The sequence below is a fragment of the Cololabis saira genome, chromosome 14, assembly GCF_033807715.1.
Source record: "Cololabis saira isolate AMF1-May2022 chromosome 14, fColSai1.1, whole genome shotgun sequence".
Lineage (NCBI taxonomy): Eukaryota > Metazoa > Chordata > Actinopteri > Beloniformes > Belonidae > Cololabis > Cololabis saira.
In genome coordinates, this window is record NC_084600.1 from 43,678,446 (window position 1) to 43,705,263 (window position 26,818).

General features: G+C 41.8%; 1 protein-coding gene across 1 annotated transcript in view; it reads left to right on the forward strand.

The window, feature by feature from the left end:
• The window catches only part of LOC133459398 (protocadherin Fat 3-like), a 299,910-nt gene that overhangs the window by 205,824 nt on the left and 67,268 nt on the right, over positions 1-26,818 (forward strand). Inside the window, exons 31-38 of the mRNA XM_061739291.1 lie at positions 321-773; positions 5,949-6,083; positions 8,692-9,076; positions 11,564-11,760; positions 19,707-19,860; positions 20,436-20,669; positions 20,740-20,918; positions 25,085-25,298. Of these exons, the coding sequence (XP_061595275.1) occupies positions 321-773; positions 5,949-6,083; positions 8,692-9,076; positions 11,564-11,760; positions 19,707-19,860; positions 20,436-20,669; positions 20,740-20,918; positions 25,085-25,298 (1,951 nt within the window). The remainder of the gene's footprint in view (positions 1-320; positions 774-5,948; positions 6,084-8,691; positions 9,077-11,563; positions 11,761-19,706; positions 19,861-20,435; positions 20,670-20,739; positions 20,919-25,084; positions 25,299-26,818) is intronic.

The following is a 26,818-nucleotide window of genomic DNA, read 5'->3' on the forward strand; positions in this document are numbered from 1 at the left end:
AAAGTTGAAATTTTGAGAAAAAAGTTGAAATTTTGTGAAAAAAGTCAGAATGTTGAGAAGTAACTCCACTTCTCTGTCACTCCAAACCAAAGACTCTCGTTCATCTTGGAAGTAACTGGAAGTTACTCGTGTCATTTGTTGATGTTTTTTTCCAGGATTCTGATTGGTTAGCATGACTTTATCTTCTCGTTACACTGCCCCCTGTAGGTTTGGCTGCTCATAGCACCTTAACAGATATTTATGCAGGCTCTCATCCAAGGGCTAGAAAAGGTTGAGGAGCTGTAGAGCATAAAGCTGTTGGATGGTGTTGGTTGTTGCAGGTGGAGCCGGACAGCGGCTGGATGATGACCAAGAGCGCGGTCGACCACCTCCAGGGAACCGTCCTGTCCTTCTTCGTCAAGGCCACGGACAGCGGCGCGCCCGCGCGGCACTCGCTGGTGTCGGCCTTCGTCCACGTGGTGCCGGCCGACGCCCCGGTGCCGTCCTTCAGCCAGCCGCAGTACTCCTTCACCATCCCCGAGGACACGGCGGTGGGCACGGCGCTGGGCTCCGTGTACCTGGGCCCCGGCCAGACCGCCGTCTTCAGCGCCGTGGCCGGAGAGACGCCCGACAGCAACCGGGGTGGCGCCTTCCTGGTGGAGCGGGAGACGGGCCTCATCCGCCTGCTGGCGCCGCTGGACTACGAGCGCGTCAGCACCTTCCGCTTCAAGGTGGCGGCCACGGCGCGGCGCGACCTGGTGGAGGCCGTGGCCACGGTGGACCTGGAGGTCAAGGTGGGTCTGGAGGTCAAGGTGGGTCTGGAGGTCAAGGTGGGTCTGGAGGTCAAGGTGGGTCTGGAGGTCAAGGTGGGTCTGGAGCGGGCCTGGGCTGAAAAGATCGATTCTCCGATTCTAAATCGATTCTCATACTGTATTAATTCCTTAAAATCGATTCGTATGTCTAATATACTGCAAAAACTCAAAATCTTACCAAGAATATTTGTCTTATTTCTAGTTAAAATGTCTAACTTTTAGACAATTTTGAGAAAAAAGACGAAATGTTGAGAAAAGAATCGAAATTTTGAGAAAAAAGGTGAGAAAAAAGTTGAAATTTTGAGAAGAAAGTCGAAATCTTGAGAAAAGAGTCGAAATTTTGAGAAAAAAGTAGAAATTTTTCGATAAAAGTCGTGAAAAAAGTTGAAATGTCGAGAAGAAAGTCGAAATTTGTTGAAAAAAGTAGAGAAAATAGTTGACATTTTGAGAAAAAAATCGAAATCTTGAGAAAAGAGTCGAAATTTTGAGAAAAAAGTCGAGAAAAAAGTTGAAATTTTAAGAAAAAAGTCGAAATTTTGTGAAAAAAGATGAAATGTCAAGAAAAAAGTCGAAATGTCGAGAAAAAAGTCGCCATACTGTATTAATTCCTAAAAATCGATTTGTATGTCTAATACACTGCAAAAACTCAAAATCTTAACAAGAATATTTGTCTTATTTCTAGTTAAAATGTCTCATTTTTAGTCAAATAAAATCTCATTACATTTAAAACAAGACTCATCACTGGAAAAAAACAACAATTTTCACCTGTTTCAAGTAGATTTTCACTTAAAATAAGTAGAAAAATCTGCCAGTGGAACAAGATTTTTTTGCTTGTAATAAGAAGATAAATCTTGTTCCACTGGCAGATTTTTCTACTTATTTCAAGTGAAAATTTACTTGAAACAGGTGAAAATGGTCAAATAAGTTATTTTTTCTGGTAATGACTTTTGTTTTAAGTGTAATGAGATTATTTTGACTAAAAATGAAACATTTTAACTAGAAATAAGACAAATATTCTTGTTAAGATTTTGAGTTTTTGCAGTGTACGGAAGAGTATTAGGGCCATGCAGGAGAAAAAATATTCGAGAGGGGACATTTTTTTCTTATTGTGCACTTCAAGAAAAAAGTCGAAATGTCGAGAAAAAAGTCAAAATCTCAAGATTAATTTTGAAATACAATTTCAAGAATAAAGTCGAAATTTCGAGAATAATGTTGAAATACATTTTGATTTTTTCTCGTAATTGTACTTCACCATTAATCTCTACATTTCGACTTTCTTCTCGACATTTAGACTTTTTTCAAGTATCAGGGCCAGGCAGGAGAAGAATAAAAATAATATTTTAGAACAGAAAGATTTTTTTTTTCATTATGCACTTCGGGAATAAATTTGAAATGTTGAGAAAAAAGGCGAAATTTTCGACTTTATTCTTGAAATTGTACTTCAACATTAATCTTGACATTTCAACTTTTTTCACAACATTTCGACTTTTTTCTCAACATTTCAAATTTATTCTCGAAGTGCATAATGAAAAAAAAATCTTCCTCCTTTAAAATATAATTTTTTATTTTTCTCCTGTCTGGTACAAATACTCAAAAACACAAAACAGGTTCCAAAGAAAAAGAAAAATACAATTTCAAGAATAAAGTCGAAATTTCGAGAATAATGTTGAAATACATTTAGATTTTTTTCTCGTAATTGTACTTCACCATTAATCTCGACATTTCGACTTTTTTCTCGACATTTCGACTTTTTTTAATTAAGTATTAGGGCCAGGCAGGAAAAGAATAAAAATAATATTTTAGAGCAGAAAGATTTATTTTTTCATTATGCACTTCGAGAATAAATCTGAAATTTTGAGAAAAAATGCGAAATTTCGACTTTATTCTTGAAATAGTACTTCAACATTAATCTCGACATTTCAACTTTTTTCACGACATTTCAACTTTTTTCTAGAAGTGCATAATAAAAAAAAATCTTCCTCCTCTAAAATATGATTTTTTATTTTTCTCCTGCCTGGTACTAATAATCTTCCGTAGGAAAGAGAGACAAAACAGGTTCCAAAGTAAAGTCCATCTCACACGTTGAGCATATTTAATGAGAAGTGAAAACTGCAGCGTTAAAAGGCATCACTTTCCCGGTAAGGACACATTTGGATGCACGGCTTTAATCCGGAGGGCAGATATCAGCACTATTAACGCATCCATCATCCCCTGAGTGCTTCTGCTCTGCATTTCCTTTCCCACCTTTTTCTCCCAGAGTCAATACATTACATCTATCAGTGTAATCACTTTCTCTCCGTATTTTTCTCCCACGAAATGTTTTCTGTTCATCAATTTTTATGAACAGCGGACATCAAAATGAGGGATGTTTTTGTTCTGTTGCTATCTGAAGAAAACTGAGGTTCTTTGACAGTTAATAACATCAGCTCTGCAGTCAGAATCAGCGTCGTCGTGACGACGGAGCCTCACATCATCGCTGTTGCATTGCAGCATACGGGAAACCCAAACGTCCCGTATTCCTGACACAAAAGAGACACATCAGAGCTCGCCGGGCGCTAAAAGAACATTTTGAATAATTAATTTCCTCCCCTTTTTTCCAGTTAAATAGGTGATTAATGATATAAATATGTGGAGCGATTCATTAACTCAGAAACAAAGCGATGGAGGAAAAGTCATTTATTTAGCTGAATGAATGAAGTTGCAGGCGTCTTTAGTCTTTGATGATTAGTTTAACTAGTACTCTTAAATTAAATGCTTAGGATTTTTAGATAAGTAGATAAGCCCTGAATGCAGGCGTTGTGATGTAGAATTGTCAAATTGTTCTGATTCACCGCACGAATCGGCACAGATTACTTTTGTAATCCTGTATTTGACCCGGTCTTTGTACGTTTTGACCGTATAGAAACGTAATTCCTGCCATTGTAAGAATGAGATTTACCTGCTGGATCTACTGCCCTTACTTTTTAACAACTGGTGCTTTCTATTATTTTACCTCTTTTCTTATCATTTTATTTCATTAGGGCCCGAGCACTGACAGTGAGAGGGCCCTAATGTATCTCTATTATCTGTAGTAGGGATGCGCGGTTTGGACTAAAAAATGTATCACGATAATTTCTGGCATTTATCCCCATAACGATAAAAATGATGATAAAAAAATACCAATTCAACTCCACCTTTGTAACTATAAATCTATCTCTCTCTCAGATCCACCATGTTTGTTACACAAAAACCTCATCAACGGGAATTTATCCTTCTTTCTTTCTTTCTTTCTTTCTTTCTTTCTTTCTTTCTTTCTTTCTTTCTTTCTTTCTTTCTTTCTTTCTTTCTTTCTTTCTTTCTTTCTTTCTTTCTTTCTTTCTTTCTTTCTTTCAGGCTCATTTCCTTCCTTCCTTCCTTCCTTCCTTGTTTTCTCTCTTCCTCCATTCCTTCCTTCCTTCCTTCCCTTTTCCCTTCCTTCCTTCTTTCCTCTTGCTCGCTCCTTCCTTCTTTCCTTGTTTTCTCTCTTCCTTCCTTCCTTCCTTCCTTCCTTCCTTCCTTCCTTCCTTTTTCCCTTCCTTCCTTCTTTCCTCCTGCTCTTCCCTTCCTTCCTTCCTTCCTTCTTCCCTTCCTCTTTTCTCCCTTCCTTCCTCCTTTCCTTGTTTTCTCCCTTCCTTCTCCCATCTTTCCTTCCTTCCTTCCTTCCTTCCTTCCTTCCTTCCTTCCTTCCTTCCTTCCTTCCTTCCTTCCTTCCTTCCTTCCTTCCTTCCTTCCTTCCTTCCTTCCTTCCTTCCTTCCTTCGTTCCATAAATCAGCGGAATTTATCGTTTTTACCGTGAGATACAAATTCTTACTGTGGAGAATTTTTTTGACGGTTTATCGTGAACGGTAAAATATCACCCATTCCTTTTTTTTTTCCTTCTTCTGATGAAATGAGGGTCACCAAATTTTGCACCAAGCCAGGCCTGGTGATAAATGTGATATTTCATGGTTTCGCCCATCTAGATCCCTTTTTAATGTCGAGATTAAAGTCGAAATGTCGAGAAAAAAAAGTCGAAATGTCGAGAAAAAAGTCGAAATTTCGAGATTAAAAAGGAAAGGAAAAGGGAAGAAAAAAAGAGAAAAAAAGAAGAAGGAAAAAAAGAAGAAAAAAAGAAAAAGAAGAAAAAGAAAAAAAGGAAAAAAAGAGAAAAAAGGAAAAAAGAGAAAAAAAGAAGAAAAAAAGGAAAAAAAAGGTCAAACATTTTTGAAAAAGCTCCAGGAGCCACTAGGGCGGCTCTAAAGCCGCGGGTTGCCGACCTCTGGTCTAGATCTTTTTAATTCTCTCCTCAGCACCAGGTTTATGAACATCTGCACCTCAGAGTTGGATCACCAAACACACTTTTGCTGCCGTTGCCTGTTGAATAAAATCGCCGTGAGTCGTTGACTCCCGCTTCCTGATTCAAACGTCTGACTCCAACCCCCCGACCAATCAGTGGCCTGTAGTGTGATGACGTCACAGCCGACTCAGCCGCTTAGAACCTCAGCAGAATAGATACAGAAAAAGTATCTACTCACTGCAAAAACTCAAAATCTTACCAGGAATATTTGTCTTATTTCTAGTTAAAATGTCAAATTTTTAGTCAAAAAATCTCATTACACTTAAAACAAGACTCATTACCAGAAAAATAACTTGTTCTTTGACAATTTTAACCTGTTTCAAGTAAATTTTCACTTGAAATAAGTTGAAAAATCTGCCAGTGGAACAAGATTTATCTTAAAAATCTTGTTCCACTGGCAGATTTTTCTACTTATTTTAAGTGAAAATCTACTTGAAACAGGTGAAAATTGTTGTTTTTTCCAGTGTTTTTTCCATTGTTTTAAGTGTAGTGAGATTATTTTGACTAAGAATGAGACATTTTAAGAAATAAGACAAATATTCTTGTTAAGAATTTGAGTTTTTACTTAAAACAAGAGTAATTACCAGAAAAATAACTTGTTCTAGTGTCCCCTCTTGTCCTGTACCTGTATGCGTTTTTGTTTTGCGCATTTGTATTGTTACCCGTTTTGTATTAAATAAAGTAAAAAAAAAAAGTTAAATAAAGTAAAGAGACACAAAACAGGTTCCAGAGAAAAGTTCATCTCACACGGGCCACACGCTGGCCTTCGCCTTGCCTTAACCGTCTGATTCCCCTCCTGCAGATCCTGGACGTCAACGACAACCAGCCGGTGTTTGAGACCAGCACCTACGTTGCCACGGTGATGGAGGGGATGCCGGCGGGGACGCGGGTGGTGCAGGTGCGAGCGTCTGACCCGGACTGGGGCTCGAACGGACAGGTGCGCAACAGTTAAGTGCAACCGGGGGCTTTATAGAGGGAATGCGCATGACGTCACAGATGGGACTCCACAGTGGGTTACAACCACTGAGTGGCAGAAAGACTGAGTGCCAAATCCACAAAGAATAGTTTGCGCCCGCAAATAGCGCTGTGAATTGCGTGGCATTTGCGCCTGCAATTTGCCCCGCTTTAAGGTCCTATTCACAAAAGATTTTGCTCTAATGATATGCCGGCGCAAACACGCCCATAAAGTTTTGCAGTTGAGTGCAATTGTCCCTTGTCTGAGTAATACACACATTCTAGATTTATATGTTTATATGGTGGAATTGTTTGTAATAAAGCAGCCCCTTACTGCATGGATGAATCCTGAACTCCGCCCTTTTATTTTTAAATCCGAGATAAGTCCACAACCCCACTTGATCTGACTGTCTACAGTCATGTCTGACTGTAGATTTCACCCTTAATATCATTCAGTATCACACAGGCTTGAATGATATTGAAGAGAGAGAGAAACAGAGACAGAGGGGGAGTGAGGAGTGAGTTTGCGCGCAGTTTAATACACGCTCCGAAAAGACGGTATTTGCTCCACTATTTTTGCGGCAAATAGCGCTGGCCTTTGTGAATTAGACGGTTTTTTGCAATGAGGCTTATTTGCATAGAAAGGGGGCAATTTTGCGCCGAATGTATGAATGTTACCTAATTTACATGCATGCAAATGGCACAGGCGCACCATGACGCTATTTGCTTGGCAGCGCAGTTTGTGGTGCAATTCGCCCTTTGCGGGTGCTTTGTGAATTAGACGCTCTCTTTTTGTCTCATTTGCACCGGTTTAGCGGCCGCAAAAGCCGCGCAATCATTTTGTGGATTTGGCCCTGAGTGTCAGAAAGACTGAGTGGCAGAAAGACTGAGTGTCAGCGTAAACTTTCAGTTTGAGCAACTGGAAAACATCTAAAATGGGAAAGAGCTGTTGTGCGATCGACTGTACTCATAGATTTAGCAAGAAATCTGAGTTATCGTTTTACAGACTGCTGAAAAATAAGCTTAAGAGAGACAAATGGATCTCTGCAATTCACAGAAACAACTGGATTCCAGACACCGAAACGTGGATTTGCGGTTCCCATTTTGTATCAGTAATGTTGGATTTTTGGGTAGCTAACGTTAAACGGTCAAATCATAAAGTTCGGTGTCCTCATCACTTTAATTTCTCCAACAAATCCTGCCTTGAAGTCGGACCAAGCGTCAAGACTTTTGTAAGCCTTCAAGCTTTGCTTCGTGTATTTCCCCGGAGTAGAATTTTTTTTTTTTTTTTTTTTTTTTTTTTCTTCCCTTGTCTGCACACATATTAATGATTGATACCATGACGGTAGAAACCAAAAGTGTATATAAGTGCATTATTACTATATTTAATATATATACATATATATACGCATACATATGCGTACACATACATAAATATACACATACAAACCCAGTGATTTTTTTTTTTTTTTTTTTTTTTGGGGGGGGGGGTGACATCCACTGCCAATCCAGGAAGCAGGAACACACGGAATCACACGTCAAGCACTGGAAATCTGCAACAAAAAACCACAAACAAAACACGAAACCAGCACGGAGCCAACCAAAACAACAACAGCAATCGACCCAAATCTTGAGATCTGATCGCAGTCTGAGCTAAGCTACCGCTACCGCTACCTAACCCCAAAAACTACAGAGCAAGCATGCAGGTGAACAAGCCAGTGTGTATGTCTATGTGTGTGTGTGTGTGTGTGTGTATGTATATGATCATGTGTGTGTGTGTGTGTGTGTGTGTGTGTGTGTGTGTGTGTGTGTGTGTGTGTGTGTGTGTGTGTGTGTGTGTGTAATAAACCAAACAAAGTTCCACCTGAAGTGTATCTATAGTGGGGGAGGGGGGGAGCAACCCCGCCACCCGCGAGACCAGAGGCCGACAAGGAAGAGCCCGGAACCCAGGCCACCGGCAACCCCACAGAGGGGAGAAGTAGGAGGGAGGCAACCCACCGCCTGCGAGGCCCCCCCCCCCCCTCCGGGCCGGACACGCGGCCAGGAGGCCCTTACCCTCCAGGCCAACGACCCCCACCCGGCAGGGGGCCAGCCTGCCCGGAGAGACAGAGCCGCCCCGGCCCCCGACGCGGGCAGGCGCCCCCACGAATTAATGTCCATGGACCACTGGTTCTTGGGGTAACTGTACGGGTCACTGTCAAGTCAAACTGACGCTAATTTAAGCCCAGAATCGGCTTTTATCCCGTCATTTCTTTCTTTCTTTCTTTCTTTCTTTCTTTCTTTCTTTCTTTCTTTCTTTCTTTCTTTCTTTCTTTCTTTCTTTCTTTCTTTCTTTCTTTCTTTCTTTCTTTCTTTCTTTCTTTCTTTCTTTCTTTCTTTCTTTCTTTCTTTCTTTCTTTCTTTCTTTCTTTCTCTCTGTTATCCCGTCTTCTCCACTAGTTGCAGCTGTTTTTGCTGATGTTTCTCCACTCAGTGCCAGTATTGGGTCGTGGTCCAGTGGGGAATTGACGTCAATGCAAACCCTCTATTCTCTTCTTTCCTGTCGTCCTTCCTTCACTGCATCTCTCCATCATCCCCCCCCTGAACCTCAGGTGACCTACAGCCTGGGGGCGCTGCTCGCCTACGGCCCGGACCCGAGGGACGCGCCGCCCCTGGCCGCCGCCGCCGGCTCCGTGTTCGCCATCGACAGCAAGACGGGCTGGGTGACAACGGTGGGCCCGCTGGACCACGAGTTCTGCTCCGGCTACAGCTTCCAGGTGCTGGCGTCGGACCTGGCCGAGCTGCTGCCGCTCTCCTCCACCGCCGTGGTGACCATCGCCGTGGCCGACGTCAATGACAACCCGCCGCGCTTCGACCGGGACGTGTACCGCGGCGCCGTGCGGGAGAGCGACCCGCTCGGGGAGGTGGTGGCCGTGCTCCGGACCCGGGACCGGGACGGCACCGAGCAGAACCGCCTCGTCAGCTTCTACATCACAGGTGCTGGACTTTTTAACTAGGGGTGTGCAAACAAGGGTACCTCACGATTCGATTCGATTTCCTTTATTGGAGCTTCGATTCTTCGAATCTTCGATTATAACGATTGTCGATTCGATTCGATTATTGGTGCCACGATTCTTCGATTATTGTGATTTTTAATGCTTTTTTCCATATAAGATTGATTTTGTCTTCATCTGTGGCTACATTTGTAAATAAATAGCCACTCAATGAACTCAGTTCCTCTAACAACACTCATTAAAGGTATTGTGACATCATTTTTAACATGCTTTTAACACTATTAAAAGTCTTGGCCAACATCCCTCAAATGTGTCTAAAAGAGTGAAACAAGAAAAACTTCACTCTTAGTACTCCATTCCTGGCTTTTTATGACAGTGTTTTTTTCCGCAGTGAAAAACGCTTCCTTTTCCCCCTTTCCTGTCAATCATTGCCCCGCTCCTCCTCCCAACCTCCTCCAACCAACTGCTACACACTTCTGCCGTCTCCACACACACGCGCGCACACCGAACCACAAACACCGACACACACAGCCCGGACAGGGCGACTACAGCCTGGGGAAGAAGTCCGTGACCAGAGGACTCAGGCAGCACCGTAGCTCCCCGCAAGCAATACGCTAACAGCGGCGCCGGAGAGTTAAGCCGGGGGCGACAGGCGAAGCATGCACGGAAAAGCAGCAGGGCGAAGCAGACAGTCCACAGCAAACAATCACAAAAATAAAGGCATGCGAAGCAGCAGTGTCCCCTTATCTTAAGTCCAGTCAGTGGCCGCGGGTCTTCTTAGCAGTTTTCCTCCGGTGATGAGAAGAGAAGAGGCTCTAAACAGCTCCGTGTTAAGCCTGATTTATGGTTCCGCGTTAAATCGACGCAGAGCCTACGCCGTAGGGTTCAGCGTACGTTGCGCGTCGCCGCGTAACCCTACGCCGTAGGCTCTGCGTCGGTGTAACGCGGAACCATAAATCAGCCTTTAAATGTATTTATGTTTCTCTAAAACATGTTTGGTTTTATAACACTGAGTTCTGAGGAACGCACCGTAACGAGACTTTAGAGCAGAAATAAACGCTGTTCCTGATCTGAAACTCCAACCTGCTGCCGTCAAAAACAAACGACTTTTACAGACTCAGCCTGGATCTTTATGGTTATTCTTTTACTCCGGAGTCGCAGTAAAACAATAAAACGTTAACGGCCTCTCTGGAGAAGCTTCACCTTAATGATGACTGGAGTTCCCGTCCATTTATCACGGCTGTGATGTCTGCGGTCCGACCCTCCGGCGGCGTTTAAACCCACGGGACTAATGAACCGCTCGGAAAGGTCAGGGGTTTAAATCGTGAAGGTCTTTAATTTTGAAAAATGGAACCGTCCAACAATAATGGCTTATAAGTTTTAGTGAGGCGGTTCAGTTCTGCTGCAGTGGAAACAGAAAACTGAACATTAAGTAGTTTAACATTTCAACAAGTCCACTGTTATTTTGATTTTGGTTTTCTTCCTGGTTTGGGTTCAGTTTATTTTACACATTAGAGAGAAGAAAAATATAAACATTTCCATTGTTCTGTCTGGAATTTATATTTGAAAAGATAAATATTCCTTTCTTTCAGATATTTGATCAACAAATATTATGTGTTATTCAACCTATTTAAAACAAACATAAAAGAATGAAGTCGAAATTTCGCCTTTTTTCTCAACATTTCAACTTTATTCACAAAATTTTTACTTTTTTCTCGACATTTCGACTTTTTTCCCGAAATTGTACTTCAGACGAAATGAGGTCCTTTTTTCCCCCTAATCGTGCCCCAAAAGTCACCAAATTTTTCACCAATCCAGGCCTGGTGATAAATGTGATATTTAATGGTTTGCATTAATGGGCGTGGCCTAACGGCTCAACAGCGCCCCCTAGAAAACTTTGTGCCCCAAGCCCCACGATACGGTTTGACGTACATGCACGAAAATCGGTACACACTTGTATCATGTCACAACTTAAAGAAAAGTCTCTTGGCGCCATGGCCCAAACCCAACAGGAAGTCGGCCATTTTTAACATTTTGAATTAATTAATTGAAAGTAATTTTGGCGCAATTTATGCCATTCCTTCGGCAGTTAATACGGCCCGAACCGTAACGTGCACCCAGGTGTGTTATACATCAAAATATGCGTCTCCATCCTGCGACGACGCGCATTACTTTTCTTAGTCAAAAGCGTTACTGTGGCAACGCTAGACGCCAAAAAGCGCACCCCCCCTTCATCTGATTGGTCCATATTTGATAGTTCCTACTTTCTGCAATAACTTTTGAATGGTTTGACATAAAGACTCGTGGGTGGTTTCATCGGACTCGGTATTGAGTACTTGACCTTCATTGGCCTGAATTAGCCCCACCCCTTCATCTGATTGGTCGATATCTGATAGTTCCTACTTTCTGCCATAACTTCTCTTGATTTCCTGGTTCTGGATCTGATTTCCCGGGTCTGCCCCCCCTGCAGGAGGGAACCAGCGCGGCGTGTTCGGCCTGGCCCCCGTGCAGGGCGAGTGGAAGGTGTTCGTGGGCGGCCCGCTGGACCGCGAGCAGCAGGACTGGTACCTGCTCAACATCACGGCCAGCGACGGCCTCTACGTGGCCCAGACGGCGGTGGAGGTGACGGTCATGGACGCCAACGACAACAGCCCCATCTGCAGCCAGGTCAGAGGTCAGAGGTCAAACCCCGAGCTCAGCCAGGTCAGAGGTCAAACCTCGTCTGCAGCAGGTCAGAGGTCAAACCTCGTCTGCAGCAGGTCAGAGGTCAAAGGTCAAACCCCTAGCTCAGCCCCATATCCATGTCTCCTCCTCCTTCCATTGAGCTGTTGCGATACGTCAACGTCGCCGCCATATTGGATGTTCAAGACTGCGCTGTAAACTAATACAAGTAAATGGACTTATTTTCATAAAGCATCTTTCTACAAAGAAATGTACGTTTTACGTCTCATTTATTCATTCACACACGCACTAATATACTTGGGAAACAGTTAGGCACCAAATATAATATATTTAATTTTCTCAGATGGCAAAAATAAGAACTTTATTGATCCCACATAGGAGTAATTCATGTTATATCAGCTATAGAGAACAAGGTAGTGCCGAAAAACAATATATATCCCCCTCACAAAAATAAGAAAAATAGAGAAACATATTTTCTAATCAAGTAACAAAAATTGTTCAACATATTTGAACAATTTTTCAGACAATAAAATAACATTGAACAATTTTTCAGACAATTTAGTGAACATATAAATTACTGCTTTAAATTCCTTTATTTGCCCTCTAGTGGACACATAAGTTACTGCATTTAAATGCATTCATTTGCCCTCTAGTGGACATATAAGTTACTGCATTTAAATGCATTAATTTGACCTCTAGTGGACAAATAATGTACTGTATTTAAATGCATTTATTTGCCCTCTAGTGGACATACAAGTTACTGCATTTATTTGCCCTCTAGTGGACACATAAGTTACTGCATTTAAATGCATTTATTTGCCCTCTAGTGGACATACAAGTTACTGCATTTATTTGCCCTCTAGTGGACAAATAAGTTACTGCACTTAAATGCATTTATTTGCCCTCTAGTGGATACATAAGTTACTGCATTTAAATGCATTTATTTGACCTCTAGTGGACACATAAGTTACTGCATTTAAATGCATTCATTTGACCTCTAGTGGACACATAAGTTACTGCATTTAAATGCATTTATTTGCCCTCTAGTGGACAAATAATGTACTGTATTTAAATGCATTTATTTGCCCTCTAGTGGACATATAAGTTACTGTATTTAAATGCATTTATTTGCCCTCTAGTGGACACATAAGTTACTGCACTTAAATGCATTTATTTGCCCTCTAGTGGATACATAAGTTACTGCATTTAAATGCATTTATTTGACCTCTAGTGGACACATAAGTTACTGCATTTAAATGCATTCATTTGACCTCTAGTGGACACATAAGTTACTGCATTTAAATGCATTTATTTGCCCTCTAGTGGACAAATAATGTACTGTATTTAAATGCATTTATTTGCCCTCTAGTGGACATATAAGTTACTGTATTTAAATGCATTTATTTGCCCTCTAGTGGACACATAAGTTACTGCACTTAAATGCATTTATTTGCCCTCTAGTGGATACATAAGTTACTGCATTTAAATGCATTTATTTGCCCTCTAGTGGACAAATAATGTACTGTATTTAAATGCATTTATTTGCCCTCTAGTGGACATATAAGTTACTGCATTTAAATGCATTTATTTGACCTCTAGTGGACATACAAGTTACTGCATTTATTTGCCCTCTAGTGGACACATAAGTTACTGCATTTAAATGCATTTATTTGACCTCTAGTGGACATACAAGTTACTGCATTTATTTGCCCTCTAGTGGACACATAAGTTACTGCATTTAAATGCATTTATTTGCCCTCTAGTGGACAAATAATGTACTGTATTTAAATGCATTTATTTGCCCTCTAGTGGACACATAAGTTACTGCACTTAAATGCATTTATTTGCCCTCTAGTGGACACATAAGTTACTGCATTTAAATGCATTTATTTGCCCTCTAGTGGACACATAAGTTACTGCATTTAAATGCATTTATTTGCCCTCTAGTGGACACATAAGTTACTGCATTTAAATGCATTTATTTGCCCTCTAGTGGACAAATAATGTACTGTATTTAAATGCATTTATTTGCCCTCTAGTGGACATATAAGTTACTGTATTTAAATGCATTTATTTGCCCTCTAGTGGACACATAAGTTACTGCACTTAAATGCATTTATTTGACCTCTAGTGGACACATAAGTTACTGCATTTAAATGCATTCATTTGACCTCTAGTGGACACATAAGTTACTGCATTTAAATGCATTTATTTGCCCTCTAGTGGACAAATAATGTACTGTATTTAAATGCATTTATTTGCCCTCTAGTGGACATATAAGTTACTGCATTTAAATGCATTTATTTGACCTCTAGTGGACATACAAGTTACTGCATTTATTTGCCCTCTAGTGGACACATAAGTTACTGCATTGAAATGCATTTATTTGACCTCTAGTGGACATACAAGTTACTGCATTTATTTGCCCTCTAGTGGACACATAATGTACTGTATTTAAATGCATTTATTTGCCCTCTAGTGGACACATAAGTTACTGCACTTAAATGCATTTATTTGCCCTCTAGTGGACACATAAGTTACTGCATTTAAATGCATTTATTTGCCCTCTAGTGGACAAATAATGTACTGTATTTAAATGCATTTATTTGACCTCTAGTGGACATACAAGTTACTGCATTTATTTGCCCTCTAGTGGACACATAAGTTACTGCATTTAAATGCATTTATTTGCCCTCTAGTGGACAAATAATGTACTGCATTGAAATGCATTTATTTGACCTCTAGTGGACATACAAGTTACTGCATTTATTTGCCCTCTAGTGGACACATAAGTTACTGCATTTAAATGCATTTATTTGCCCTCTAGTGGACAAATAATGTACTGTATTTAAATGCATTTATTTGCCCTCTAGTGGACACATAAGTTACTGCACTTAAATGCATTTATTTGCCCTCTAGTGGACATATAAGTTACTGCATTTAAATGCATTTATTTGCCCTCTAGTGGACACATAAGTTACTGCATTTAAATGCATTTATTTGCCCTCTAGTGGACACATAAGTTACTGTCCATTTACTTGTATTAGTTTACAGCGCAGTCTTGCCACATCCAATATGGCGGCGACGTTGACGTACAGGCTCAGCGCTCGAGGGGCGTCTACGTATATATGTCTATGGTCAGCCATAGCAGCAGGGTCAGAGGTCAGAGGTCAAAACCATGAACTCAGCCCCGTCTGCAGCAGGTCAGAGGTCAGAGGTCAGAGGTCAAACCTCTTCTGTTCCCAAACAGACGGAATAAAAGTCCTTAATTGTGTTTAGAGAAAAAGGTCAGTTACGCAATTATTGACCATCCATCCATCCATCCATCCATCCATCCATCTGTTCATCCATCCATCCATCATCCATCCATCAATCTACATCCATTATCCATCCAACATCCATCCATCCATCCATCCATCCATCCCTCCATCCATCCATCCATCCATCATCCATCCATCATCCATCCATCATCCATCCATCCATCCATCCAATCATCCATCCATCCATCATCCATCCATCCATCATCCATCCATCATCCATCCATCCATCCATCATCATCCATCCATCCATCCATCCATCCATCATCCATCCATCATCCATCCATCCATCATCCATCCATCATCCATCCATCATCCATCCATCCATCCATCCATCCATCCATCATCCATCCATCATCCATCCATCATCCATCCATCCATCCATCCATCCATCCATCTGCAGCAGGTCAGAGGTCAGAGGTCAAAGTCTCTTCCGTTACAAACAGACAGAATAAAAGTCTTTGTGTTTAAAGAAAAAGGTCAGTTACGCAATTATTGACACAGATGATTGCAGAACTAATTAAATTAGCATTTAGCTGCGTCTGCTTCTCCTGGAACATGCAGGTTATGTCTCCCCGTCTCCGCCGCACCACATCATAAGCAAAGCGCTAATTTTCCGAGCGAGGAATAATGAGCCGCGGTGGCGGCTTCCACGGTGATGAATTCCCTTTCAACTATTTTTAATGGCGGCCAAGACCCGAAATAACAATGTTAAATTAGCATTTTTATGACTTGCCGAGGAGAAGCGACAACCCGCGGTCGCACCGGAGGATTTGTTCAATTGAAATATTGATTCTCTTCTGCGCGAAGCGTTACAGGTCAGACAGGAACTAATGTGATCAAACTGTCCTTTCAGTCCGTCTCCCGGGATCTGACTCAAACATAACCCGACTTTCATGAAGATATGCTTTTAAAAATACTTAATTTCTCATTACGTTACATGGAATTACAGTTGAAACAACAAGTGACAGAAGCTGCAACATGAAGAGGGTTGTGGGTCGGTACCGTAGCGGCAGTACTCGAGTTGTAAAAACAATCAGGGGGGATGGTGGATTTGATCATATTGGGACAGATAATTTGTGCTGATTACAAATAATATAATATATTACAAATAATAGCACTGACCAAAACAGCTGCAGAAATACTGCAGGAATGACATAGCAGCAGTTAAATGCAGCCTTCTGTAAGCTTTAAATATCCACTGGGCTTACATCAAATACATCAAAACACAACAATAAAAAACACTTTTCTGTATATGACTCTGTCCTTCACAGGATAAGTAGAATGGATCACTGCAAAAACTCAACATCTTAACAAGAATATTTGTCTTATTTCTAGTTAAAATGTCTCATTTTATTAAAAAAAATCTCATTACACTTAAAACAAGACTCATCACTGGAAAAAACAATAATTTTCACCTGTTTCATGTAGATTTTCACTTAAAATAAGTAGAAAAATCTGACAGTGGAACAAGATTTTTTGCTTGTAATGAGAAGATAAATCTTGTCCCACTGGCAGATTTTTCTACTTATTTCAAGTGAAAATTTACTTAAAACAGGTGAAAATTGTCAAATAAGTTATTTTTCTGGTGTTATTTTTCTGGTGATGACTCTAAATGTTGAAATAGCAGTAAAACCACATTCATTGATGAAATGACATAAGGGATGGAAAGGAGGGATGATTTGGACCGTTTTTATTTCAGGGGGGGATGATTTGGACTGTTTTTATTTCAGGGGGGGATGATTTGGACCGTTTTTATTTCAGGGGGGATGATTTGGACTGTTTTTATTTCAGGGGGGGATGATTTGGACCGTTTTTATTTCAGGGGGGATGATTTGGACTGTTTTTATTTCGGGGGGGATGATTTGGACCGTTTTTATTTCAGGGGGGATGATTTGGACCGTTTTTATTTCAGGGGGGGATGCCATCTCCCCTCATCCCCCCTCATCCCCCCTCAACTCGAGTACTGCGTAGCGGTGCTGTGGCCGGTTCTGGGCGGGTCTGGGTACGTCTGTTAGGGGTCAGCAGTAATTAGACTTGTGTAATTAGATGAGGAACTATCACTCACTTCTGAGGAGCTTAATGATGTGGTGTGATGTCGTCCCCGTCTCCCTGCTCTCCTCTGCTAGTCTCTCTGTTCTCGGCCCGCTGGGCCGCAGAGGCCGGGCCGGCGGGCCTCTGAACCGCCGGGCCTCTACGGGCCCCGGCGGCCCGTCTGCAGGGGCGGGGACGAACCTCTCGGTCCTGAGTGGGTTCTACATCCATCCATCCATCCATCCATCTGTTCATCCATCATCCATCCATAAATCTACATCCATCCATCATTCATCCATCCATCCATCCATCCATCATCCATCCATCATCCATCCATCCATCCATCCATCCATCCATCCATCCATCCATAAATCTACATCCACATCCATCCATCCATCCATAAATCTACATCCATCCATCCATCCATCCATCTAGTTTTGGGTCACGGGGAGGTCAAAGCTTATCTGTGATTAAATGTGAAAACTTTATTGGTAAATAGCCAGAGGTACGCTCGAAACCCAGAGACTGCGTTGGGGGGGCTGATAAGAAGGGGGGCCGGGAAGGCGTTGAGTTGAGGGAGGTGTGGTTATCAGTAAGTGTGTGTAGCGGTAAGTCCGTGAACTTCGCTCAGAGCTGCTCCTCAGCCAATGTCCTTGATGTTATCAGACGGCTCGGTCAGTTCTGAAAACAAGTCCACAGATGTTCCTGGAGAGGGGAGGGCTAGTGGGGGCAGAGTCCCTTGTTTACATTCCACCAGGGAGATTGTGACTAGAGCAATCAGCCAAACCGCTCTGTCAAGGCCAGATTATAGAATCAACAATTATATTGCAAAGAACAGACAGACTTAGTAATTTTCCATCTGCCTTCTGTCTCTGGTTCATCAATGGCGACTCCAAACAGACAAATTTGTGATCAATTCCCGCCAAGCCGAGCTTCCAACTTCTCCAAGGTCTTCTCCATCTTGCCAATGACCTCAAAGACCGCCGCCAGCCTGCGATTCTGTTCAAGAATCGCATCCAGCTTGCGGTTTTGCTCTCCCAGCGTTAAAGTCTGAGTGTTGGTCGCGTGCTTATCCCCTCAGCCACGTCCGGCAGCTCAGAAAGAGCCATAACAGCTTACGCGTTTGTCGATAGACCAGGAATCCCTCCCCTCCAATTAGGAGAAATCCTGCTATCATAAATCCAATTATGAACCATCTTCAACGTCCTCGACAGACAGGATCGCCAAACACAACGGTTTCCAATGTTTCCAGGAATCCATTGTGTATCCAGCAAAAAATGTCCCATCGGGGCAGGAGGGCTCCCTTACCCCCTGACTTCTCGTCGCAAAAATGTGGTCAATTGTGCTGAGAGACCAGTTAATCAATTCCATGGTTGTAGAATTTCGGAGGAGTGAAAGAAGAGACTCTGAAGACGAGACAGGACAAAAGCAGTAGCAGGACAGATAGATAAGGGAGAGGAGCAGAAAAGTGTCTGCCTTCGCCGAGAGCCTGATCTTACCTTGTCTTATCTTGCCTTGCCCTGCCTAACCTTGCCTTACTCTTGCCTTACCTTGCATTAGCTTACCTTACCTCGCATTTTCTTGCCTTACCTTGCCTTGCCTGATCTTACCTTGTCTTATCTTGCCTTGCCCTGCCTTACCTTGCCTTATCTTTCCTTACTTTGTGTTTCCTTGCCTTATCTTGCCTTGCCTTATCTTACCTTGTCTTATCTTGCCTTGCCTCATCTTGCCTTGTGCTGCCTTATCTTACCTTTTCTTATCTTTTCTTGCCTTACCTGGCGTTTCCTTGCCTTATCTCCCCTCGCCTTACCTTCTTATCTTGCCTTGCACTGCCTTATCTTGTCTTATCTTGCCCTGCCTTATCTTGCCTTGCCCTGCCTTATCTTGCCTTGCGCTGCCTTACCTTGCCTTATCTTTGCTTACTTTGCGTTTCCTTGCCTTATATTGCCTTGCCTTATCTTACCTTGTCTTGTCTTGCCTTGTTTTGCCTCATCTTGCCTTGCGCTGCCTTATCTTACCTTTTCTTATCTTGCTTTGCCTTATCTTGCCTTTTCTTGCCTTTTCTTGCCTTACCTTGCGTTTCCTTGCCTTATCTTGCCCTGCCTTGCATTGCCTTGCCTTATCTTGCCCTGCCTTACCTTGCCTTATCTTGCCTTACCTTGCATTTGCTTGCCTTATCTTGGCTTGCCTGATCTTACCTTGTCTTATCTTGCCTTGTCTTGCCTCATCTTGCCTTGTGCTGCCTTATCTTACCTTGTCTTATCTTGCCTTGCCTTATCTTGCCTTACCTTATCTTACCTTGCCTTGCCCTGCCTTGCCTTGTAATACAGTATTATTGCAGCTGGTTGATATAACGGGGTGAGAGGAGAGTGTTCACCTCTCTGACCTCTCTGACCTCTCTGACCTCTGCTGAGCTCGTTACGACCGTCGGGTCACTGACACGACCCCTGTTTGTTGTGCCGTGTTGGGGATGAAGGCTGCGGTGATCGGTGCGTCTGGTTCCCCTGATCCAGGCGTGATCGGTGCGTCTGGTTCCCCTGATCCAGGCGGTGATCGGTGCGTCTCATTTCCCTGATCCAGGCGGTGTACAGCGCCTCCTTCCCCGAGGACGTCCCCCCCAACAAGGGCATCCTGACGGTCGGAGCCACGGACGCCGACTCGGGCTCCAGCGCTGAGATCCAGTTCTCCCTGTTCGGCATCGGGGTGGAGGACTTCTACATGGACGCCAACACTGGTGACCAACGTTACCGATACTTAAAAAAATATAAATATAAGATCTGAAAACTATGGAGGAGTATTAGGGCCATGCAGGAGAAAAAATATTTGAGAGGGGAAGATTTTCTTTTATTGTGCACTTCGAGAAAAAAGTCGTAATGTCGAGAAAAAAGTCGAAATGTCGAGAAAAAAGTCGAAATTTCAAGAATAAAGTTGAAATTTCAACTTCAACGTTACTTCAACGTTAATCTTGACATTTCGACTTTTTTCTCAACATTTCAACTTTTTTCTCTGCTTTTTTCTCAAAATTTCAACTTTTTTCTCGACTTTTTTCTCCAAATTTGGACTTTTTCATCCAACTTTCAACTTTTTTCTCTAAATTTCAACTTTTTCATCAAAATTTCAACTTTTTCATCAAAATTTCAACTTTTTTCTCAAAATTTCAACTTTTTCTCGACTTTTTTCTCAACATTTCAACTTTTTTCTCCAAATTGTACTTCAACATTAATCTTACCATTTCGACTTTTTTCTCCAAATTGTACTTCAACATTAATCTCGACATCAAACTCCCGACTGTCCTCCTTGACCTCGTAGGGGAGCTGCGCACCGCCACCCTGATGGACCGGGAGGCGACGGCGTCCTACAAGCTCATTGCCCAGGCGACGGACGGGGGGGGGCTGTTCTGCCGGTCCGACATCTCCCTCAAAGTGCTGGACGTGAACGACAACGCCCCCTTCTTCTCCTCCACCAACTACGTGGCCAACGTGTTCGAGAGCGCCGCCCCGAAGGCCCTGCTGACCCGTCTGCAGGCCAGCGACCCGGACGAAGGTAGGCCGGGCGGTGGGGGGGGGGGGTGATAAAACCAGACCAGGAGCTGAAACCTGGGTCAAACCTGCAGGTCTGAACCGGACCCTGGTCTACTCGCTGGTGGACTCCCTGGACGGGTTCTTCTCCATCGACCCGGTGACCGGGGTGGTGGTTCTGGAGAAGTCCCTGGACCGCGAGCGCCAGGACTCCTATCGCCTCCGGGTCCAGGTCACGGACCGGGCCGGGCAGCGGGGGGCGCTGTCATCGCAGGTACGCTTTCTGAGTCACATACGACACCAGGTGTGGAGGGTCTAAAGGGGTGTAAAGTGGTGTAAAGTGGTTTAAAGTGATCTAAAGTGGTGTAAACGTGGTCTAAAGGGGTCTAAAGTGATCTAAAGGAGTCTAAAGGGGTTTAAAGTGATCTAAAGTGATCTGAAGGCGTCTAAAGTGGTCTAAATTGATCTAATGGGGTTCAAAGTTCTCTAAAGGGGTCTAGAGTGATACAAAGTGATCTTAGGGGGTCTAAAGTGATCTAAAGTGGTCTAAGGTGGTGTAAAGTGATCTGAAGGCGTCCAAAGGGGTTTAAAGTGGTCTAAAGTGATCTAAATGGGTCTAAAGTTATCTAAAGTGGTCTAAGGAGGTTTCTCTTCCGGCCCTCGGCGAAGGCAGACACTTCTCTGCTCCTCTCCCTTATCTATCTGCCCTGCTACTGCTTTTGTTTGTCTCGTCTTCAGAGTCTCTCCTTTTCACTCCTCCGAAACTCTACAATCATGGAATTGATTAACTGGTCTCTCAGCACAATTGACCAAATTTTTGCGACGAGAAGTCAGGGGGTAAGCCCTCCTGCCCCGATGGGACATTTTTTACTGGATACACAATGGATTCCTGGAAACATTGGAAACTGTTGTGTGTGGCGATCCTGTCTGTCAAGGACGTTGAAGATGCCTTCAAAATTGGATTTATGATAGCAGGATTTCTCCTGATTGGAGGGGGGGGGATTCCTAGTTTACCGACAAACGCGTAAGTTGTCGACAGCTGCTTTGGCCCTTTCCGAGCTGCCGGACGTGGCCGAAGGGATAAGCTCTGCGACTAACACTCAGACTTTAACGCTGGGGGAGCAAAACCGCAAGCTGGATGCGATTCTTGAACAGAATCGCAGGCTGGCGGCGGTCTTTGAGCTCATTGGCAAGATGGAGAAGACCTTGGAGAAGTTGGAAGCTCGGCTTGGCGGGAAGTGATCACAAATTCGTCTGTTTGGAGTCGCCATTGATGAACCAGAGACTAAAGGCAGACGGAAAATTACTGAGTCTGTCTGTTTTCTTTTCAATACAATTTTTGCTACTATAATCTGGCCTTGACAGAGCGGTTTGGCCGATTGCTCCAGTCACAATCTTCCTGGTGGAATGTAAACAAGGTGCTCGGCCCCCACTAACCCTCCCCTCTCAGGAACATCTATGGACCTGTTTCAGAACTGACCGAGCCGTCTGATAACATCAAGGACATTTGCTGAGAGCAGCTCTGAGCGAAGTTCACGGACTTACCGCTCACACACTTTGCTGATAACCACCTCCCTCAACTCAACGCCTTCCTGGCTATAAGTCTTGTGATGATGATGTTAAATTTGTCATGTGCTTTCTGTGCTGAGGTGTTTTTTTGCACTGTGTACTTATACACAGTGTGAAGATGCCTTTTTTCCCCTCCTCCTTACCTCCCCCACCCCCAATATCACCCTTTCTGTGCTTTGATCCGGTTTCGGGTCGCTGCTCGTTGTGGTTGACCGGCCGGCAGCTGAGCGGATTTACTGTTCTTGTATTGCTGCTTAGTTGTCCTGAATTGCCCCTCGGGGATGAATAAAGTTTCTCTGAATCTGAATCTGAAAGTGATCTGAAGGCGTCTAAAGGGGTCTAAAGTGGTGTTAAGTGGTCTAAAGGGGTCTTAAGGGGTCTAAAGTGATCTAAAGGGTCTACAGGAATACGATTCTTATGAAATATACTACGAATGCAGCTGAGAGTTAAAAGGTCGTGGAGAATATTGTTGGCAGGAATCTGAGATAAACTTTTTGGAAAAATAACGTCCTTTAGTTTTTTATAAAAACCAAATAACAAGGCAGCAAATCAGGCGACTGAGTGAGGAGAGAGGATCTCATCCCCGGGGGGGGCTGCTTGGTAAACGGCTGACCTTGACATAATGGCTATTCTAGCTACTCTGGTCCTAATAAATAAGATATGATCTTTCATCCTGGCGGCTGACCGACCATCATAAATGATTTATAAGAATCAAAATCAATCTGTAATGAAATCACTCCACCAGAACGATGAAAGCCGAGTGTTTCCACAGCCTGGCGGCGGGTCAACGGGGTCAAAGGGCACGTGCAATTTAAATGTATGAACGTTTAGAGAAGAGAGGAGATCTAAACAATAAAAGGTTGATTTTTATTAAGATTGATTGTCATCAGATGCAATATGCAAAAACTCAAAATCTTACCAGGAATATTTGTCTTATTTCTAGTTAAAATGTCCCATTTTTAGTCAAAAAATCTCATTACACTTAAAACAAAAGTCATTACCAGATAAATAACTTGTTATTTGACAATTTTCATCTGTTTCAAGTAAATGTTCACTTGAAATAAGTAGAAAAATCTGCCAGTGGGACAAGATTTGAAAACTTGAAACAGGTGAAAATTGTTGTTTTTTCCAGTGATGAGTCTTGTTTTAAGTGTAATGAGATTTTTCTGACTAAAAATGAGACATTTTAACTCGAAATAAGACAAATATTCTTGTTAAGATTTGAGGTTTTTGCAGTGTAGTGACGGGACAAAGCTGAAACCTTTTCAGGCTCCATTGAGCTGTAAATATATGATTTTAGGAGATTTATGTCACTTAAATTCACTGATAATTACTATCTGAGCTAATTGTAGGGATGGGCGGTATGGAATAAAACATTTATCACGATAATTTCTGGCATTTATCCTGATAACGATAAAAATGACGATAAAAAAAATACCAATTCAACTCCATCTTTGTAACTATAAATCTATCACCACATTCAGTCTTTGGAGCCAAAACACTGCTGTAAAAGATACTAAACTACACCAATTAAATTAATAAAAACCAATTAAATGAGTTACACCTGTACTGCAAAACTGGAATGACTCTATCCATTTTTCTTTCTTTCTTTCTTTCTTTCTTTCTTTCTTTCTTTCTTTCTTTCTTTCTTTCTTTCTTTCTTTCTTTCTTTCTTTCTTTCTTTCTTTCTTTCTTTCTTTCTTTCTTTCTTTCTTTCTTTCTTTCTTTCTTTCTTTCTTTCTTTCTTTTTTCAGGCTCATTTCTTTCTTTCTTTCTTTCTTTCTTTCTTTTTTTCTTTCTTTCTTTCTTTCTGGCTCATTTCTTTCTTTCTTTCTGGCTCATTTCTTTCTTTTTTTCTTTCTTTCTTTCTTTCTTTCTTTCTTTCTGGCTCATTTCTTTCTTTCTTTCTTTCTTTCTGGCTCATTTCTTTCTTTTTTTCTTTCTTTCTTTCTTTCTTTCTGGCTCATTTCTTTCTTTCTTTCTTTCTTTCTGGCTCATTTCTTTCTTTCTTTCTTTCTTTCTTTCTGGCTCATTTCTTTCTTTCTTTCTTTCTTTTTTTATTTCTTTCTTTCTTTCTTTCTGGCTCATTTCTTTCTTTCTTTCTTTCTTTCTTTCCTTCTTTCTGGCTCATTTCTTTCTTTCTTTCTTTCTTTCTTTTTTTATTTCTTTCTTTCTTTCTTTCTGGCTCATTTCTTTCTTTCTTTTTTTTTCTTTCTTTCTTTCTTTCTGGCTCATTTCTTTCTTTCTTTCTTTTTTTTTCTTTCTTTCTTTCTTTCTTTCTTTCTGGCTCATTTCTTTCTTTCTTTCTTTTTTTCTTTCTTTCTTTCTTTCTTTCTTTCTTTCTGGCTCATTTCTTTCTTTCTTTCTTTTTTTCTTTCTTTCTTTCTTTCTTTCTTTCTGGCTCATTTCTTTCTTTCTTTCTTTCTTTCTTTCTTTCTTTCTGGCTCATTTCTTTTTTTCTTTCTTTCTTTTTTTCTTTCTTTCTTTCTTTCAGGCTCATTTTTTTCTTTCTTTCTTTCTTTCTTTCTTTCTTTCTTTCTTTCTTTCTTTCAGGCTCATTTCTTTCTTTCTTTCTTTCTTTCTTTCTTTCTTTCTTTCTTTCTTTCTTCCTTTCTTTCTTTCACACACACATACGTTGTAAATCCGGCTTTACACAAAAACGTCATCAACGGGAATTTATCATTTTTACCGTGAGATACAAATTCTTACGGTGGGGAATTTTTTGGACGGTTTATCGTGAAAATATCGCCCATTCCTAGCTAATAGCATTAACTAATGAACTAATTTCATGTTTTTTGGGTTTTTTTTCATCGACCACTAAGCAAGTGTTGTAGTGTTTGTGGTCCGCTGACGCTGCCGTGTCTCCCTTAGGTCGGCCTGACCGTCCTGGTGCTGGACGTCAACGACAACGCTCCGGTCTTCCAGAGGAAGGACTACGCCGTCACCGTCCCGGAGGACGTTGCCGTGGGAACGGAGCTGCTGCGCGTGTTGGCCACCAGCGCTGACATCGGGCCCAACGGCGAGATCACCTACAGGATCCGCTCGGGGAACGAGCTGGGACGGTTCAGCATCGACGGGAAGCGCGGTGAGCAGACGCACGGGTCGGTTCCTGCTGTCGGGACTGTAATTAACTGTAATTAACTGTAATTAACTGTAATTAACTGTAATTAACTGTAATTAACGATAATTAACTGTAATGAACTGTAATTAACTGTAATTAACGATAATGAACTATAATTAACTGTAATTAACTGTAATTAACTGTAATTAACTGTAATTGATGATAATGAACTATAATTAACTGTAATTAACAATAATTATCTATAATAAACTGTAATTATATATAATTATCTATAATTAACTGTAATTAATGATAATTATCTATCATTAACTGTAATTAACTGTAATGAACTATAATTAACTAATTAACAATAATTATCTATAATTAACTGTAATTAACTGTAATTATATATAATTATCTATAATTAACTGTAATTAATGATGATTATCTATCATTAACTGTAATTAACAATAATTATCTCAGGGTTTCCGCTGGGTTTTAAAAAGTATTAAAAAGTGATAAATGAAAATTGCCAAATTTAAGGCCATTAAAAGTGTTAAATTCACTGTCAGAGGTATTATGTTTTTTTAAATTGGTACTATTTTTTACCTTTTACATTTTGGATTAAAGTTCTCCGTCTCTAGACGGATTTCCGTCATTTGGAAAATGAGGGGGAAAAAAAGAAAGAACAAAAAACATTTGCACGTGCGTTTTCTTGGTACAGACTATCCAATGAAATCATGTTAGGCATTAAGCTGACGCTGTTGTAAACCAATAAATCTAGCTAGAGCCTTGGTATTATCCAATCAGAAATGGAGGAGGGCGGGTTCGCCCCGTCCCCCTGGGGTGACGGGTACCAGTAGTCACGTTATTTAATTCACATATGCGCGTATCAAACAATGAACACGGCGTCGAAGAGCAGCGGTAGCGTTAACAAAGCGCTGGTTTTTAAAACTCGAACTAAATTAAGTTTTCTTTTGAGAAAATGCTGAAAGAAGTGGCCGCCTGAGAAACCAGCGCAGAAGCTACAGAACCACGGGTTACTCCGTACAGACAGCGGGCTGAGCAGGACTGTTAATGCTGGAAATTACTTGCTGTTTGAGTCTGTGTTTATGCTGCCATATGCGTTAATCTCCGCTCACACAACCAGCTGCGTTAAGAAACAGACCCCGCTCGAACCATGCGAGGAGAGCGCGTCATGCTTTGGGTTGCCACCCGTCCCTTGAAATACGTAATTGTTCCGTAAAGCCTGAATAATTATGGTTCTGCCTTAAATCTACGCGTACCCTATGCCGTAGCCTACGGCGTAGGGTACGCGGACGCGTAACGTACGGCGCGCGTCGCCGCGTACCCTACGCCGTAGGCTCTGCGTTGGTGTAACGCGGAACCATAAATCAGCCTTAATTGGGAATTAAAAGTTGCGTTCCGTAATGAACCAATACAGACAGACAATATGCTCTTATTTATTTATGTCATAATATACAGGTGAAGGTCGGAAAATTCAACTAAAGGTGAAACAAATATATTATTTCCCACTACATGCA